This window comes from Rhinopithecus roxellana, chromosome 15, assembly GCF_007565055.1.
Source record: "Rhinopithecus roxellana isolate Shanxi Qingling chromosome 15, ASM756505v1, whole genome shotgun sequence".
In the NCBI taxonomy this organism is placed as follows: domain Eukaryota; kingdom Metazoa; phylum Chordata; class Mammalia; order Primates; family Cercopithecidae; genus Rhinopithecus; species Rhinopithecus roxellana.
Window position 1 is genome coordinate 89,776,222 of NC_044563.1, and position 20,674 is coordinate 89,796,895.

At 39.5% G+C, this 20,674-nt stretch overlaps 1 protein-coding gene across 2 annotated transcripts in view; it reads right to left on the reverse strand.

Annotated features, from left to right (window-relative positions):
• Window positions 1–20,674, reverse strand: part of SBF2 (SET binding factor 2) — a 527,862-nt gene that overhangs the window by 206,429 nt on the left and 300,759 nt on the right. For both annotated transcript variants that reach the window (XR_004053641.1, XM_010384825.2), the window contains exon 13: window positions 19,593–19,691. Coding sequence is in view for 1 of the 2 variants with exons in the window: in XM_010384825.2 (XP_010383127.1) it covers window positions 19,593–19,691 (99 nt within the window). In the remaining variant the exon portion in view is untranslated. The remainder of the gene's footprint in view (window positions 1–19,592; window positions 19,692–20,674) is intronic.

Consider the following 20,674-nt stretch of genomic DNA (forward strand, 5'->3'; position numbering starts at 1 on the left):
TATCACTTATCACTGTCTCACATACTTTACATTTTATTTAACTTGTTTATTGTCTATCCTTCTCTCCATAAAATAAAGCTCTATGAGGGTAGATGTATACCTACTGTGTCTAGAAACTGCCTGGCACATAGCAGGCACCCTAAATCTCTTCCTACTGCATCTTAATGAGGGGGACACAATGTTGAACACACATAAGAATTGCAAGAATTGAATTAAATGTGTCAGCTAATACTTTTATAGACTCTTGGGGTTGGCATGAACTTTTTAGTCATCTAGCTAAGCAGGATTAGATCTCAAACACCCCAGGTAGAATGGAATCTATTCTTTTATAAAGTTCTCTAGGGAAGGCTGCTTTACAACTATTCTTGACCAATTCTAACACTTACCCTTTGCAACCAGAAAATTCCTTATTCCCACTGAACCTATGTTATTGATGCGTAGATTAAACTCAATACTATCCCATACATCCTCTTGACAGTTAAAATGGCCAACTGCCATCACCTTTTAGGGCTGCTCCCCACAATTCTTTTTGGTTATATGGCCCAGACCTGGATAAAGAAAACATTGGGCTGAGGCAGATGATATAGTTAGTATGTCTCAGCAATATAACAGAAACACACTGCTTCCTCCCACTGCTTTATGTGTCAAAACACATGGGTTCCAGTTCTTGCTCTACTCCTTATTATGTGATGCAGGACAAACAACTCTGCCTAAGTTATATACTTAAGCTTATCTTATACAAGGCTCCTCAGAAGGTGAAATCAGATTTAAAATCTGTTCTTGCCAAAGCAGCCCTCATACATGCTCTGTATTTCTCCCCCATATCTAGCAAAGACAGGGAAAAATAAGTAAGTAAATCCTTAGTCCAACTCTTAGTAACCACTCTTTCTAAACCAAGTGTTGTAAAACTGTTTTAGAATTCTGTCTGGATTTAACACCAAGTCAACATTTAACAGTCACTGGCCTGAAATGTCTAAAACTGCCCTTTTCAAAAAGTAGTATTTTTGTTCTCTGTTCTTTAGGCATGACTCTTACCCATATACTGTCTTCTCAAAAATAATAAATACCAATTCTCTAAAATACATTGGGTAGATACCTTTTTTCCAGGCAGGTCAGGTAATTCATGTGGATCTTGAGGTCTGAATTATTTAAAGTATATTCATTACTTTGGTTTCTATTTATACTTTCCTTATAATAAAATTAAAACTCTAAATATATTTCCCATGAAGTCAATATTATAAAATTTAAAACATAGAAAAATAAAAGTAGAAATAATCTTAGTAACACCAGTATTTTTTCTAGTTATATATATATATATACATATATATATATATATATATATATATTTTTTTTTTTTTTTTTTCTCTATCGCTACATTATCTGTCTTGTTTGTTCCAAAAATGACTTGCAGTGGTTTAGAAAAAGCAGGATGCACTGGCCAGGCACAGTGTCTCATGCTTATGTAATCTCAGCACTTCGGGAGTTCGAAGTGGGCAAATCACTTTAGTACAGGAGTTCAAGACCAGCCTGGGCAACATAGTAAGACCCCATTTCTACAAAAAATAAAAAATTAGCCAGGCATGGTGGTGCCTGCCCGTAGTCCCAGCTACTCAGGGGACTGAGGGAGGAGGATAGTTTAAGCCTGGGAGATGGAGGTTGTGGTGAGCTGTGATTGCACCACCACACTATATAGCCTGGGTGACAGAGTGAGACCTTATCTCAAAAAAGGAAAAAAAAAAAGAAAAGAAAAAGAAGGATGCACATATCACTTTTAGTCAAAATCTCTAAGGAGTTGGTCCTGTAACTTGGTAAGTTCATCCTAAACTTTATAGGGACATACAAAGACCAAAAATAGTTAAGGAAATTCTGAAGAAGAGTTAAGTGGGAGAGTTAAGATTTCCAGGTATCAAAACTTATATAAACCTTTAATAATTAACACAGTACAACAATTGTTATTAGTGAAGAGTTAAAAGGACGAATGGAATAGAGAGTCCCAAAACAGGACTATGTGAGAAAATATGATAGAGATAGGTGGCATGACAATTCAGGGGGAAAGGTTAGATAATTCAATGAGAGAGGTAGTTTAACAAAGTATTTTTAGTTCATGATCTCTGATTTCAGAATGCCTGGTTTCAAACCCTAGCTTGGCCACTTACTAGTACTGTGACCTGGTGTAGTGTCAATTCACTTACCCCTGGTGTTTTAGTTTTCACATCTGTAAGGAAGATAATAATATAGTACCTACTTCATAAGGTTCTTATGAGTATTGAATGAGCTGTTACAGTAAAGCTGTTAGAACACACACACACACACACACGCCACCCCAGAATGAATCTAAAGTCTGTTTTCCAAAAATTTTGGCTACATTCATTTTAAAAGTATTTATTCTCTTATTCTCTGCATATTCTATGGCATGGTACCATGCTTCTATAACTAAAGCCATCTCTTTCTTCCAAGATTTCCATCATATTACCAACTACTTATATTTGAGTATCTGATGTTTTTTGTTTGTTTGTTTTTGAGACAGAGTTTCACTTTGTTGTCCAGGCTGGGGTGCAGTGGTGCGATCTCTGCTCACTGCAACCTCTGCCTCCTGGGTTCAAGTGATTCTTCTGGCTCAGCCTCCCAAGTAGCTGGGATTACAGGTGTGCACCACTATGCCCAGTTAATTCTTTTGTATTTTTAGTAGAGATGGGGGTTTCACTATGTCAGTCAGGCTGGTCTCGAACTCCTCACCTCGTGATCCGCCCACCTCGGCCTCCCAAAGTGCTGGGATTACAGAAATGAGCCACCACGCCCTCCAATAAGTTTTAAATAGAAAACATTTATGTACAAAAGATGTTGCTATAACTTATTAACAGTCTTCCCAGAAGCAATTAGAAATATTGTAAACCAAATCCATACACAATTTAGAATTATAAACATTTAAAAGATCATGTTAAAACAAAGTTCAAAGTTGAATATCTGTAGTTGTATAGGTATTCTACACCAAAATGCAGGTTAGGGGTTAATTTTGTTAAATTATGATGTAGTTAGCTGTGTTTAGAAGATTCGAAAAAGACTCATGCCCCAGAACCTAGTAGTATTTGGTTTTCTGGCTCCTGAGTCTGTATACTGCTGCCCTCTAACGGGCAGCATGATAAATGTAAAGGACCACATTTGCCACCTCGAACCTAATTTGGTCACAAAATGACTTCTGAGAAGACAACAGCAATGAGAGGAGGTTTAGGGTAGGGCTCACTGTATTCTGCATATACTTAAAAACATCTGCTCTTACTTGTAACACAAAATGTGTTTGGACTGGTCCCTTGAAGGTCACCAAGCTCATTAAAAGCTACAGCCCAATTTTGTGTTGAATCTCCTTGTTGAAATAAGGAAATCCATTATTTTCTGACAGTACAAAGCAGCAGCCAAATTTTCATCTCTGATTCCAGAGAAATGCAAATATAAAGTAATAAACAAGGGCTAGACAACTAAACACTTACAGTGAATCTGACAACATTTATTTCCAAAGCAACCAAAATAAACTACTGAAAAAAGTTTGGCAGAATGCACTGTCTTTTAAATTTTGAATTTGGATGATGATTTTCAAGGACTGGTCTTTATAATCCTGCTTTAAGAGTATACTTTAGTAATTTGAAGTACAATAATTTTTTTCAGACATGAAAAAACGACATATACACACATTATCTAGTCTGCAACACTCCCCCAAACCTCCCAGCTTTGGTAGACTAAGTGAGAATATTCCTCGGGGTTACAGAATACAAGGCTTGAAACTAATTAATTTCAAATAAAAGCAAAGCAAGGCACAACAAAAGCCCCAAACCCCAATGGAAATTCAAAGTAGGCAACAGCCACCATGGGAAAAAGAAAATTTTTCCTACGCATTGGTCTCAGCACTGAATGACAAATCAATATGATATTGTTAGAGCTTACCAAGCTTCCCAGATTAATTCAAGTATTTGAAATTATTTAATGTGCACCAATTATACTTAGAGCTATGTGGGATAGCAAGTTACACAAATTTTTTTCTAATACAGTTGATGGCAATACTATCACTGGAGTAAATTGCTAAACACTGTCAAAATGTAACTGGACTCTTTAGAGTTGCCTGGTAGTGTACATGACACTGATGGAATGACTCGTCCTCAATTTTCCAACTTCACAGGACTTTCAAGGATCACATCCTTGTGAGATGACTGAGACATTCAATTGAATGTCTTATCCTTTTTTTAATTTTTAATTTTTTTATTTTTTTTCAGGCGGAGTCTTGGTCTGTCGCCCAGGCTGGAGTGCAGTGAGGCGGTCTCGGCTCACTGCAAGCTCCGCCTCCCAGGTTCATGGCAATCTCCCGCCTCAGCCTCCCAAGTAGCTGGGACTACAGGCGCCCGCTAATTTTTTGTATTTATTTAGAGATCGAGACCATTCACAGGATGGTCTCGATCGCCTGACCTCGTGATCCGCCCGCCTCAGCCTCCCAAAGTGCTGGGATTACAGGCGTGAGCCACCCGGCCTGAATGTCTTATCCTTAATACAAATACATTTGGTGGATGACTTTATTTCTGATATGCTGGTTGCCCTAATTCAGGGTTTCTCAACCTATGCACTAATTGACATTTGGGCTTGATAATTATTTGGGGTAAAGAGTGGGTGTCTTGTATATTGTAAGATGTTTAGAAGTATCTTTAGCCTTTATCCACTAGATGACAGTAGCACAGTCCCTCCAACTGTGACCACCAAAAATGTTTCCAGACGAATTTCATGAAGTAGGGTGGGAGGGTTGCTCCTGTTGAGAACCAATGCTCTAATTCATGACTCCAGATGGAGATTTCTTATTTTAAGACAGGTACTCTTGTCCCAAGTACGAAGGCAACATACAGTGACCAGCTAAGAGTCCTACACTCTCACTTACCTGCTAAAATACAAAGTAGAATCACAATGAGACACCGCCACATAACTGTTGGAAAGGCTAAAACAAGACTCCCCCGCCCCCCAACCACCAAAAAAAAAAAAAAAAAAGAAAAGAAAAGAAGGAAACCAGCTGGGTGCAGTGGCTCATGCCTGTAATCCCAGCACTTTTGGGAGGCTGAGGCGGGTGGATCATGGGAGTTCGAGACCAGCCTGACCACCATGGAGAAATCCCCGCCTCTACTAAAAATATAAAATTAGCCAGGTGTGGTGGTGCATGCCTGTAAACCCAGCTACTTGGGAGGCTGAGGCAAGAGAATCGCTTGAACCCGGGAAGCAGAGATTGTGGTGAGTCAAGATCACGCCATTGCACTCCAGCCTGGGTAACAACAGCGAAACTCTGACTAAAAAAAAAAAGAAACCAACTGACAATACCAAGTGTGAGTAAAGATGTGGCACAAATGAAATGCTAATATACTGCTGGTGAGAATGCAAAATGATATAGACACTTGAGAAAACAGTTGGGCACTTTCCTATACAGTTAAATATTATATTACCATATATTCCAGCATCCCACTTCTAGGTATTCATACAAGAGAAATGAAAACTTATATTCACACAAAAACTTATGCAAATGTTTGGGGTGGTTCTATTCATTATTGCTAAAATTGTCTTTCAGTTGTAAATAAAACTTTAGTCCATCCGTAAAGTGGATTACCACTCAGAAAAAGGAATAAATAATTGTATGAAGCAACATGATTGAATCTGAAATACATTGTGCTAAGTGAATGAAGCTAAACGCAAAAAACTACATAATGACATTATGGAAAAGGCAAAACTACAGAGACAAAATAATAGATAGGTGGTTGCCAAGTGTTTGAGGTGGTGGGAAGATGTGACTATAAAGGAGAATTAGGGAACTTTGGGGGATGATAGAAATACTCTATGTCTTATTGTGGTGCTAGTGGTTGTATGACTTCATGCATTTGTCAAAACTCATAACTGTAGATTAAAAAGTATACATTTTACTGTATATAAAAATTAGATCATGATAAACCTGACTTATAAGTGAACAAAGAAATCAGATCGGACGGGACAGGGGGTTCAATTTGAAGCCTATGCTTTGGGGTAGGGCTTCACTTCATCATCATAATCTATATAAGTCATTTATGTCATGTCTTGACTCTCTAAAGGTAATCACAATATTTTACTTCCATCCTATAATTTAAAAATTCCTTTATTCAGTTGGCAAATAGTATAAATATCATCAGTGTAGATTGCATTTGCCTGGTAGTGAAATTAACATTTTGCAGAAATGTAAAGTGTATAGATTTTATTTGATTTGGACTAGTTATTTCTTGTATTTGAGTTTTCTTCTCCCATTAGGACTTCTAACACCTATTTGGTTCAATGCTGGGCAATGAAATATCCATAAGGCACAATTAGAAATTTCATATTATTATTATTATTATTCTTTTTTTTTTTTTTTTGAGACAAAGTCTCGCCCCATTGCGCAGGCTGGAGTGCAATGGCATGATCTCGGCTCATTGCAACCTCTGCCTCCCAGGTTCAGGCGATTCTCCTGCCTCAGCCTCCCAAGTAGCTGGGATTTCAGGCACATGCCACTATGCCCGGCTAATTTTTTGTATCTTTAGTAAGAGACGGTGTTTCACCATGTTGGCCAGGCTGGTCTCAAACTCCTGACCTCACGATATGCCCGCCTTGGCCTCCCAAAGTGTTGGGATTACAGGCGTAAGCCACCACACCCAGCCCAGAAATCTCATATTATTTTACAAAGAATTCTAGGTTCTTTAATATTTCCTTTAACTTTTACTAAAACTGTCAGATAAAGCCAGGTATGGTGGTAAGTGTCTGTAGTCCCAGCTACTTGGCAGCATGAGGTGGGAGGATCGCTTGAGGCCAGAAGTTTGAGGCTGTAGTGCACTATGTTTGTGCCCGTGAATAGCCACTGTACTTCAGCCCGGGCAATAAAGTGAGACACCATCTCTAAAATAAAAAGCAAGAAACAACAAAACAAAAATTGTCAAATTACATATCTAACAAATATTTTTATACTATCACAGATGCAAAACAAATTAGAAAAACTGTACTACGTAAAACAATAAAACACGTCCAACTGATTTCTTAATGCCCTGAAGTAGTTTTATGAAGTTCTTGTCTTGGCCTATCTTTTTATCTTGGCCTATCTTAATGTTCTCACTTTGTGAAAACATTTGTTAGTGGCCCTTTATATGTGCATATTAAGAGTCATAGCGATCAGGGGCACTGGCTCACCCCTTAATCCCAACACTTTAGGAGGCTGAGATAGGAGGACTGCTTGAGGCTAGGAGTTCAAGACCAAGACCATCCTGGGCAACATAGTGAGACCCTGTCTCTACAAAAAAATTACAAAAAGTTAGCTAGGCATGGTGGTGTGTGCCTATAGTCCCAGCTACTAGGAAGGCTGAAGCAGCAGGATTGCTTGAACCTAGGAGGTCAAGGTTGTAATGAACTATGATCAAGCCACTGCACTCCTTTCTGGGTGTCAGGGCATGACCCTGTCTCTTTAAGAAAAAAAAAAGAATCATAGCGATAGGGCAGGGAAGTAGTTAAACGTGCTCTCATGCAGACACTGAAGATTCTGAAAGCCAAAAAAGTAGGTCAATCCCTACATTATCAACTGGAAATGGAAAGAAGCTGCATAGGTGTGTTGCCGATAATCTCTGTGGTATAAACCCTGCCAATGCTTACAAGGTTTGTCTCTATTAGATTTAGTCCTTTTCTTCTCCTTCCTTCCACCTAAACCATTCCCCCAAAGTCACCAAATGCCTTTCTTAATTATTTGGGAAGCTCCAGAAAGCTAAAAGAGCAGCTAAGCTCAGTTACAATTCATCCTACTCACATTCCTGAAATCTCACTAAAAAGCAATACAAAGGAGTGGTGAGAAGAGACTGCAAAATTAAGGTACATTTTTGAGGTGCTTCCAAGGGAAACGAAAAGAGGGCCTAGATACACATACCAGACTTCAGTGCAATGAAGTATTTACAAACATCTGAATGGAATCACCAGGTCTCAATCCCAACCCAATAATAAGGAAAGAGTCAAATTATATGGTTGGTTCTTGCTTACCAAAAGGGAATTTTAGAAATGTGATTAAAAAAAAAAAAACTGACTAGTTAAAAATAGAACCATGTGGATTATTTTCCTTGCATTGACACCATCCTGCCTCCCTTCCCCCAATTTCCTGCACAACCTATGAAAGTAACTTTACTGTCATGTTCTGCTTTTTAACTTTATGAAGTGTTTACTTCATGAATGATGATTTTATCATGGACTTCAGAATCTTAGCACTAGAATGAATCTCAGACAATCTAATGACAATCCACTGGGATAGTCACAAATTCTTTTTTTTTTTTTTTTTTTTTTTTTTTTTTTTTTGAGATGGAGTCTCGCTCTGTCGCCTGGGCTGGAGTGCAGTGGCCGGATCTCAGCTCACTGCAAGCTCCGCCTCCCGGGTTTACGCCATTCTCCAGCCTCAGCCTCCCGAGTAGCTGGGACTACAGGCGCCCGCCACCTCGCCCGGCTAGTTTTTTGTATTTTTTAGTAGAGACGGGGTTTCACCGTGTTAGCCAGGATGGTCCCGATCTGCTGACCTCGTGATCCGCCTGTCTCGGCCTCCCAAAGTGCTGGGATTACAGGCTTGAGCCACCGCGCCCAGCCACAAATTCTTACTTGTCATGTCTGTGTATCCTTTTCTGAAGGATATTAGGAGAATTATGTATCTAGAAAATGCCTGGCACTAATAAGTACTTAAGGAATAGAATTTATTAAATTAAATGAAATATAATTAGATTGTGAAAAAAATTTCCAATAAGGCCCATGAAATGTAGAAGACATCTGAAGGGCTCTTACCTAGTAATACAATCTTTTAATATTTCATGATGCTCACTTTTGAAGCGTCAGTTTTAAAGGATAGGGACAGTCTGTGTTTTGTTTGTTTTTGTTTTTGAGACAGGGTCTCACTTTATCACCCAGGCTGGAGTGTAGTGGCAGGACTTTGGCTCAACGCAGCCTCAACCTTCTGGGCTCAAGCCTCGACCTCCTGGGCCGAGGCGAGTGGATCCCTTGAGCCCAGGAGTTCCAGATCAGCCTGGGCAACAAGGTGAAACTCCGTCTCTACCAAAAAAATAAAAAAAATTAGCCAGGTATGGTGGCATATGCCTGTAGTCCCAGCTACTCAGGAGGCTGAGGTTAGAGGATCACTGGAGCCCAGGAGGTCGAGGCTGCAGTGAGCCAAGATTGTGCCACTGCACTCCAGCCTGGGCAACAGACTGAGACCTTGTCTCAAACAAACAAAAAGAACAACATCTAAAGTCAACTACTGCAAACATCATTGTTTTTTCCAATTGGAGATGATCCAGCCTTATAGTGAAAAAACACAGGCTTAGGAAATGAATAGATGAAAATTCCTAATTTAAAATCTGGATTTCATCACTTAAGAGTCGTATGATTCTGAGTCAATTAGCCCCACTAAAATGGGGATAATGATACTTGCCTTACATTGTCATGAGGATTAGAGATCATTGTATGTAAAGTGCTTAATCCCATGCCTGACACAATGTAGCTAAATGTGCTCTCATGCAGACACTGAAGATTCTGAAAGCCAAAGTGGGCCAAGTCCTGCATTATCAGCTGGGCATGGAAAGAAAAGCAGTATATTTATATATGAACTCAATATTTATTACTATTATAATAGGTCAACAGAAATTTCTCAGATGATCATGCTGTAATTACTTCTACACAGCCACCATAAGTGGCAAAGACCAGCACACAACACAAGTTTTCCTTCTAACAGAATTCTACCAGATTTCTTTTTTAAGTTTTAGTATACTAATCAGGAAACACATTTATTATATTGATCATAGTTATAAACAACTAAAAATGTGATCAGTCCGGCTGGGTGCGGTGGATCACTCCTGTAATCCCAGCACTTTGGGAGGCCGAGGCGGGTGGATCACAAGGTCAGGAGATCGAGACCACCCTGGCTAACACGGTGAAAACCCATCTCTACTAAAAATACAAAAATTAGCTGGGCATGGTGGCGGGCGCCTGTAGTCCCAGCTACTAGGGAGGCTGAGGCAGGAGAATGGTGTGAACCTGGGAGGCGGAGTACAGTGAGCCGAGACCACGCCACTGCACTCCAGCCTGGGCAACAGAGCAAGACTCTGCCTCAAAAAAAATGTGATCAGTCAATAAATTCAAGTAACAGATCTTGGCATGCAAGTTGCCAGAAAAATAATTTATTTATACTTTTGCTAAACCAATATTACGATTTAATGTGTGATGTATTTAGAAATCTGAAAGTATTGCTTCTTAGTAAAGAAGCCAATAATCTACAAGTAACAGTCAATTAAAGTACTTCTGTGTTAAGTAATTTAAAATTGAAATCAAATTCATCTTTTTTTTTTTCTGAGACAGGGTCTCTTGCTCTGTTGCCTAGGCTGGAGTACGGTGGCTCAATCATAGCTTTCTGCAGCCTCAAACTCCTTGGCTGAACTCCTGGGCTCAAGCAATCCTCCCACCTCAGTCTCCCGAACAGGCAGGACTACAGGTGTCCATCACCACATGTAATTTTTTTTTCTTTTTTCAAGACAGAGTCTTGCTCTGTCACCTAGGCTGGATGCGTTGGTGTGATCTCGGCTCACTGCAACCTCCGCCTCCTGGGTTCAAGCAATTCTCCTGCCTCAGCCTCCCAAATGGTTGGGATTATAGGCATGTGCCAGCATGTGTGGCTAATTTTTGTATTTTTAGTAAAGACAGGATTTCACCATGTTGGCCAGGCTGGTCTTGAACTCCTGACCTCAAGCGATTTGCCCACCTTGGCCTCCCAAAGTGCTGGGATCACAGGCATGAGCCACCACACTCAGACTAAATTCATCTTTTAACAGGCACAAGAAACGTTATGGCTAATGATTTCTGCATGTGTTAGTAATATTACTGTTGCCTTAATATTACAGGCAGACTATATCTATTTCCAGAATTTATAATGAACCACTAGCAACTGATAAAACAGAACTTAAGAATTTTCTATTTACCAAAATTTAGATAAGCATAATTAATAAAAGATGGATTTTTTTGTTTTAATATGAAACCTCTGAACTTTATGTTGTTCTCTTTCAAAAAAGTATATATTACCTCAAAGAAAGATCACATTCTAAATGTAGAACTTAAAACTCAGAAATAATGGAATAACATTAAAAAAGGCATTTTTTTAAGTATCCCTGATTGTATCCAATTGGTTCTCAAATTTCAAATGAATGTGACAAAGCATTGACTAATAATCCAGTGTCCAAAAAGGTCCATCTAGTCAAATCACTAAATTAAACAACACCTGTTGCAGGTCAAGATACTGACCCTGAATTCTTCTTCACTATTTCCTTAAAAATACATCTTCCCCAGAAGCTAAGTAAGTGGTACTCATTAAAGCTGGCAACAATAGACACTGAGGACTACCAGACAGGGCAGGAAAGGAGTGGGGAAAGGGGGTGAAAAGTGACTACTGGGTACTCTGCTCAGTACCTGGGTGGTGGCATCAATCGTACCCTAAACCTCAGCATCACACACTAAGCCCAGCTAACAAATCTGTACATGTGACCCCTAAATCTAAAATAAAACTTGAAATTATTTAAAAGATGTTTGAAATAGGCAAAAATAAAAGTTTACTTGATTTATAATTTCTCTTATTTTTTTCAAGAGGTATACAGTCAATAACCACCATCTTATTAGTAAGATTTTAATGTTCAATTCTACATTTCCCTTATGAAAAGACTAATGAGAAAATGTATAACCACTACTATATTTTAATCTTTGGATGCCAATACTCTATTTAAATCAATGATATGGCTCTAATTTTAGATTGGTTGAGTTGTCTTTGCAGAAGTTATTTGCTACACAGATAAAGTATATGTTAGAACCACAAATTAAAAGAAAATTTCTACTTTGACAATGTTGAGATTAGAAACAGTATAGAATGTTACATTTCTGTCTTCCAGAATATTTTTTTGTTTACTAAATTAAAGTCAGAATCTAATCATAATTTTAAAAATTTACATCTTCCCTCAACTTTTCCCTGGAGGACTACAGTTCCCACTTACTTTACTTTTCTTAGGACTGAAAGCTCCACAGCAGGAGAAATAAGGAACACTCATGAGCCCAAATCCATTTTTCCATATGAATATAATCTCTGTCATTTTAGGCTCTTTTCTTTCCTGGTGTTCAAATAGTTTTTCACATTTTACCACATCCGAATCCTTTTAACTTATTGCATTTCCTCTATCCATGGAATATTTTCATCCTTGTGTTTCTGTGGTCACTTCCCAATTTGCTATTTTTCTTTCAGCTTTTCGCTCCCTCTCTGTTCAAAACAGTGCAACTCCTGATCCAGCTGACAACCACCGTATCAAGCCAAAGCAGAGCACACTGGTCAGTTGTGTTTGAGGTGGTTCTGGTCTCCAGTGAGTCTCACCTTTATGTCTTATAAGAGACCCAAATAAAAACCATAATGAGGGCAAATGACAAACTGAAAAAACTGTGACTAACATGTTTTCATAACACACTGATTGACAGGAAAATTACTTTGAAAAATGTGGTCTATTTTGATATACAGTACCAACTGTAATATCTCATAATTTACAATCTAGAGCAAAAAATCTATCACAGAAAGAGGAAGCGTTCTAGCTCTGTCAACAAAATACTTTAACAGTATATTTTCAAAATTAATGACTGTCTAAAGAGAGGGGATCATGGCAGATGACAGGTAGGACTAGATTGCAGCTCCAGACAGAGCAGCATGTGGAGGCTTGCATTGTGAGTTTTAGCTCCAGATCAACTGCAAGAACAAACCAGTAATCCGGAGAGGACCCAGAGACCCTCGGAAGGAAGTGGACTGCTCCTGCGGGATTCGGGAGACACCCCAAATACTGTGAGTGCCCCAACTGCCTAAGTGGGAAACGGAGACCCTCCTCTCCCGAACACACAGTGGAGAAGCTGAAGGTCTGTTTGTGGGAGAAGTTTCTAGTTTACCTAAAGCTGAGTCAAGTTAGAGAGCCAAGCGAAATACAGGGGTAGAGAAAGCAGCAGAAAGGCCCTGGAAGCTCGCTGGGTCCCAAAGCAGCCCATTCCTGCCTGGCACCACAGGGATCCCTGGGGACGGTGGCCAGAGGACTGGCGGGTAAAACTCCACAGGGAGAAGGAATTCTCTGGTTGAACTTTGTAACTATTTGAATGGGGTGAGAAGCCCCAGGGGTAGTGGGGGATGAAAATCCGGGTTACAGACTTCACAGGCAGGGGAAGAACTGAAGCACTTTTCTTTCACAGCTGGGAGGCGGATAGCCTCGCGCAAGTTTTCAAGCCCGTCTTGCCCTCCGCCTGGAAACAGACTCAGGGCTACTGGGGGGCACAGTGGGAGAGAAACTGGCCCTTCTGTTTGCGTGGGAGCTGGGTGAGGCTTGTGCCTGCTGGTTTTCCCCCACTTTCCTGACAACCTGCATGACTCAACAGAGGCAGCCATAATCTCCCTAGGTAAGCAACTCCAGTGACCTGGGAATCTCACCCCCATCCCCCACAGCAGCCACAGCAAGACCTGCCCAAAGAGAACCTGAGCTAAGACAGGCCTAGCTCTGTCCCAACCTGATGGTCCTTCCCTATCCATCCTCATAGCAGAAGACAAAGGGCATCTAATCTTGGGAGTTCACCGCTGGTCCCTCTCCACATTACTACAGTTGATGCTTTCTGGAAGGCACCACCCCTGACAGGAGGCCAATCAGAACAAAAATAGAGCATTAAACCACCAAAGCTAAGGGCCCTCAGGGAGTTCACTGCACCCTCCGCCACCTCCACCAGAACAGGCATTGGTATCCACAGCTGAGAGACCCATAGACGGTTCACATCACAGGACTCTGTGCAGACAATCCCCAGTACCAGCCTGGAGCCCGGTAGACTCGCTGGGTGGCTAGACCCAGAAGAGAGACAACAATCACTGCAGTTTGGCTCACAGGGAGTCACATCCACAGGAAAAGAGGGAGAGTACTACATCAAGGGAACACCCTGTGGGACAAAATAATCTGAACAACAGCCTTCAGCCCTAGACCTTCCTTCCCTCTGACAGTGTCTACCCCAATGAGAAGGAATCAGAAAACCAACCCTGGTAATATGATAAAACAAGGCTCTTCAACATCCCCCAAAAAATCACACTAGTTCACTAGTAATGGACCCAAACCAAGAAGAAATCCTTGATTACCTGAAAAAGAACTCAGGAGGTTAGTTATTAAGCTAATCAGGGAGGGAGCAGAGAAAGGCAAAGCCCAAGGCAAGGAAATTCAAAAAATGATACAAGAAGTGAAGGAAGAAATATTCATGGAAATAGATAGCTTAAAGAGAAAACAATAAAAAATTCAGGAAACTTTGGACACACTTTTAGAAATGGGAAATGCTCTGGAAAGTCTCAGCAATAGAATTGAACAAGTAGAAGAAAGAAATTCAGAGTTGGAAGACAAGGTCTTCAAATTAACCTAATCCAACAAAGACAAAGAAAAAAGAGTAAGAAAATATGAACAAAGCCTCCAAGAAGTCTGGGATTATGTTAAACGACCAAACCTAAGAATAATCGCTGTACCTGAGGAAGAAGAGAATTCTAAAAGCCTGGAAAACATATTTGGGGGAATAATCGAGGAAAACTTCCCTGGCCTTCCAAGAGACCCAGACATCCAAATACAAGAAGCACAAAGAACACCTGGAAATTCATCACAAAAAGATCTTCACCTAGGCACATTGTCACCCGGTTATTCAAAATTAAGACAAAGGAAAGAATCGTAAGAGCTGTGAGACAGAAGCAACAGGTAACCTATAAAGGAAAACCTATCAGATTAACAGCAGATTTCTCAGCAGAAACCCTACAAACCAGAAGAAATTGGGGCCCTATCTTCAGCCTCCTCAAACAAAACAATTATCAGCCAAGAATTTTGTATCCAGCAAAACTAAACATCACATACGAAAGTCATTTTTCAGACAAACAAATGCTGAAAGAATTCACCATTACCAAACCACCACTACAAGAACTGCTAAAAGGAGCTCTAAATCTTGAAACAAATCCAGGAAACACATCAAAACAGAACCTCTTTAAAACATAAATCACACAGGACCTATAAAACAAAAACACAAGTTAAAAAGCAAAAACAAAAAGCAAAACCAAATCACACAGGCAACGAAGAGCATGATGAAAGCAATGGTACCTCACATTTCAATACTAACACTGAATGTAAATGACCTGAATGCTCCACTTAAAAGATACAGAACTGAAGAATGGATAAGAACTCACCAACCAACCATCTGCTGCCTTCAGAAGACTCACCTAACACATAAGGACTCACATAAACTTAAGGTAAAGGAGTAGAAAAAGGCATGTCATGCAAATGGACACCAAAAGCGAGCAGGGGTAGCTATTCTTTTTAGATGGTTTGTTTTGTTTTGTTTTGTTTTGTTTGAGATAGAGTCCTGCTCTGGCACTCAGGCTGGAGTACAGTGGTGCGATCTTGGCTCACTGCAACCTCTGCCTCTCAGGTTCAAGTGATTTTCCTGCCTCAGCCTCCCAAATAGCTGGGATTATAGGTGCCTGCCACCATGCCTGGCTAATTTTTGTATTTTTAGTAGAGATGGGGTTTCACCATGTTGGCAAGGCTGGTCTCAATTTCCTGACCTCAAGAGATCCTCCCGCCTCGGCCTCCCAAAGTGCTGGGATTACAAGCGTGAGCCACCATGCCTGGCTGGGTAAGCTATTCTGATATGAGACAAAACCAACTGTAAAGCAACAGTGGTTAAAAAAGACAAAGAGGCACAGTATATAATGGTAAAAGGCCTTCTCCAGCAGGAAAATATCACAATCCTAAACATATATGCACCTAACACTGGAGCTCCCAAATTTATAAAACAATTACTAATAGACTTAAGAAATGAGATAGACAGCAACACAATAATAGTGGGGGACTTCAATACTCCACTGACAGCATTAGACAGGTCCTCAATACAGAAAGTCAACAAAGAAACAATGGATATAAACTATATCTTGGAACAAACAGACTTAATGGATATATACAGAACATTTTATCCAACCACTGCAGAATACACATTCTATTCAACAGTGCATGGAACTTTCTCCAAGATAGACCATATCATAGGCCATAAAACAAGCCTCAATAAACTTAAGAAAATTGAAATTTTATCCAGCACTCTCTCAAACCACAGTGGAATAAAACTGGAAATTAACTCCAACAGGAACCTTCAAAACCATGCAAATACATGGAATTTAAATAACCTGCTCCTGAATGAGCATTCAGTGAAAAACGAAATCAAGATGGAGATTAGAAAATTCTTTGAGCTGAATGATAATAATGACACAACCTATCAAAACCTCTGGGATACAGCAAAGGCGGTGCTAAGAGGAAAGTTCATAGCCCTAAACGCCTACATCAAAAAGTCTGAAAGAGCACAAACAGACAATCTAAGGTTACACCTCAAGGAACCAGAGAAACAAGAACAAACCAAATTTAAACCCAGCGGAAGAAAGGAAATAACCAAGATCAGAGCAGAACTAAATGAAATTGAAACAAAAAAAATTACAAAAGATAAATGAAACAAAAAGCTGGTTCTTTGAAAAGATAAATAAAATTGATAGACCATTAGCAAGATTAACCAAGAAAAGAAGACAGAAAATTCAAACAACCTCACTAAAAAATGAAACTGGAGATATTACACCTGACACCACTGAAATACAAAGGATCATTCAAGGCAACACCTTTACACACATAAATTAGAAAACCTAGAAGAGACTAATAAATTCCTGGAAAAATACAACCCTCCTAGCTTAAATCAGAAAGAATTAGATACCCTGAACAAACCAATAACATGCAGCAAGATTGAAATGGTAATTTAAAAATTACCAACAGAAAAAAGTCGAGGACCAGATGGATTCACAGCAGAATTCTATCAGACATTCAATGAAAAATTGGTACCAATCCTTTTGACACTATTCCACAAGACACAGAAAGAAGGAACTCCCCCTAATTTATTGTATGAAGCCAGCATCACCCTAATACCCAAACCAGGAAAGGACATAACCAAAAAAAGAAAACTGCAGACTGATATCCTTGATGAACACAGATGCTAAAATCCTTAACAAAATACTAGCTAACTAAATCCAACAACATATCAAAAAGATAATCCACCATGATCAAGTGGGTTTCATACCAGGGATGCAGGGATAGGTTAACATACATAAGTCAATAAATGTGATATACCATATAAACAGAATTAAAAACAAAAATCACATGATCATCTCAATAGATACAGACAAAGCACTGGACAAAATTTAGCATCCCTTTATGATTAAAACTCTCAGCAAAACTGGCATATGAGGGACATACCTTAACGTCATAAAAGCCATCTATACCAAACCCACAGTCAACATAATACTGAATGGGGAAAAGCTGAAAGCATTCCCTCTGAGAACTGGAACAAGACAAGGATAACCACTCTCACCACACTCCTTTTCAACACAGTACTGGAAGTCCTAGCCAGAACAATCAGACAAGAGAAAGAAATAAAGGGCATCTAAATTGGTAAAGAGGAAGTAAAACTGTCACTGCTTGCTGATGGTATAATCATTTACCTTGAAAACCCTAAAGACTCCTCTAGAAAGCTCATAGAACTGGTAACAGAATTCAGCAAAGTTTCCAGATACGAGATTAATGTACACAAATCAGAAGCTCTTCTATAAACCAATAGCGACCAAGCAGAGAAGCAAATCAAGAACTCAACCCCTTTACAATAGATGCAAAAAAGTTAAAATACTTAGCAATATACCTAACAAAGGAGTCGAAAGACCTCTACATGGAAAACTACAAAACATAGCTGAAAAAAATAATAAACGATGCAAACAAATGGAAACACATCCCATGCTCATGGATGGGTAGAACCAATATTGTGAAAATGACCATACCACCAAAAGCAATCTACAAATTCAATGCAATCCCCATCGGAATACCATCATCATTCTTCACAGAATTAGAAAAAACAATTCTAAAATTCATATGGAACCAAAGAAGAGCCCACACAGCCAAAGCAAGACTAAGCAAAAAGAACAAATTTGGAGGCATCACACTACCTGATTTCAAACTATACTATAAGGCCATAGTCACCAAAACAGCATGGTACTGGTATGAAAACAGGCACATAGACCAATGGAACAGAATAGAGAACCCAGAAATAAACTCAAATACTTACAGCCAACTGATCTTCAACAAAGAAAACGAAAACATAAAGTGGGGAAAGGACATCTTTTTCAACAAATGGTGCTGGGATAATTGGTTAGCCACATGTAGGAGAATGAAACTGGATCCTCATCTCTCACCTTATACAAAAATCAACTCAATATGGATTAAGGACTTAAAACCTAAGACCTGAAACTATAAAAATTCTAGAACACTGGAAAAACCCTTCTAGACATTGGCTTAGGCAAAGATTTCATGACCAAGAACCCAAAAGCAAATGCAATAAAAACAAAGATAAATAACTGGGGCCTAATTAATGAGCTTTTGCACAGCAAAAGGAACAGTCAGCAGAGTAAACAGACAACCCACAGTGTGGGAGAAAATCTTCACAATCTATACATCTGACAAAAGACTACTATGCAGAATCTATAACAAACTCAAACAAATCAGTAAGAAAAAAACAATCCCATCCAAAAGTGGGCTAAGGACATGAATAGACAGTTCTCAAAAGAAGATATACAAATTGCCAACAAACATATGAAAAAATGCTCAACATCACTAATGTCAGGGAAATGCAAATCAAAGCCATAATGCGATACCATCTTACTCCTGCAAGAATGGCCATAATCAAAAGATCAAAAAACAGTTGATGTTGGAGTGGATGTGGTCAACGAGGAACACTTCTACACTGCTGGTGGCAATGTAAACTAGTACAGCTACTATGGAAAACGGTGTGAAGATTCCTTAAAGAACTAAAAGTAGAACTACTATTTGATCGAGCAATCACACTACGGGGTTTTACTCAGAGGAAAAGAAGTCATTATTTGAAAAAGATACTTGCACATGCATGTTTATAGCAGCACAATTCACAATTGCAAAACCATGGAAACAACCCAAATGCCCATCGATGAGTGGATAAAGAAACTGTGCCATATATATATATATGCATACATATATTGCGCAACCATGAAAAGGAATGAATTAACAGCATTTACAGTAACCTGGATGAGATAAGAGACTATTTTTCTAAGTGATGTAACTCAGGGATGGAAAACCAAACATTATATGTTCTCACTGATACATGGGAGCTAAGCTATGAGGACACAAAGGCATAAGAATGATACAATAAACTTTGGGGACTTGGGGGGAAGAGTGGGAGGGAGGCAAGGGATAAAAGACTACAAATGTGATGCAGTGTATACGGCTTGGGTGATGAGTGTACCAAAATCTCACAGATCACCACTAAAGAACTCACTCATGTAACCACATACCACCTGTACCCCAATAACTTAGGAAAAATAAAATAAATAAATAAATAAATAAATAAAATTAATGACTGTCTCAATAAATATACTTACTTACATTTTTGAATAGTTGCTCAGCAAGTTCTCTGACATGCTTTATCATCTTCACTGGGTTATTTTCTTCAACTTTAATTCTCTCTACTTCAAAGGCTACCAACTAGGAAAAAGAATCAAAAGGCAAAACATCAATTCCAAAATATGCCAAATTCAAAAACTGTGATAATTTCATACAATTTGCAAGCCAAAAAAATCCAACATATAGCCCGGGCGCGGTGGCTCAAGCCTGTAATCCCAGCACTTTGGGAGGCCAAGACGGGCGGATCATGAGGTCAGGAGATCGAGACCATCCTGGCTAACAAAGGTGAAACCCCGTCTCTACTAAAATACAAAAAACTAGCCGGGCGAGATGGCGAGTGCCTGTAGTCCCAGCTACTCGGGAGGCTGAGACAGAAGAATGGCGTGAACCCGGGAGGCGGAGCTTGCAGTGAGCTGAGATCCGGCCACTGCACTCCGGCCTGGGCGACAGAGCGAGACTCCGTCTCCAAAAAAAAAAAAATCCAACATATACATTATTTTTAAAACAAAATATTTTAGGTTTTGGGGTTTCACCTCCATTCTGGGGTTACAGGGTCAATCAAACCCTTGAATTGTATAGTGGTCCCTCCCTGAGGATTTAGGGCCCTACTTCTTCTAGGGAAAAGTCATTTCTGGAACTCAGAGAGACCCTGTCATTCCACAGGCCTCAGTCAGAGAAATTCAGACAGTCAGAAAGTGTCTGAACACTTCCTTAACTCACAAAACATGAACCAAATGTCCAAGTCAGGATGCTCAGACTTTAGTCCTAGCTCTGCTAACAGTGTGTGATCTGGGACAAGGCACTTAAACTCCTGAGCTTCAGTTTGCTCATCTCTAAAATAAGATGGAAGAACAAAATGGCCTTTAGATTCCTTCTAGTCTCAAACTATCTCTTTATTAACTAATTTACTGTGTGAGTGTATACTTAGGGTAAAGAAAAGAAGGCTGACAGGAAAAAAATTGTGGAGGGTAAATAGATGGACAATAAAAATAAAAAGGTACAATACAGGATTCTTCTAGGAACTAATAGATTCGCTGCATAGGCATATAAAACTATGGCTTACC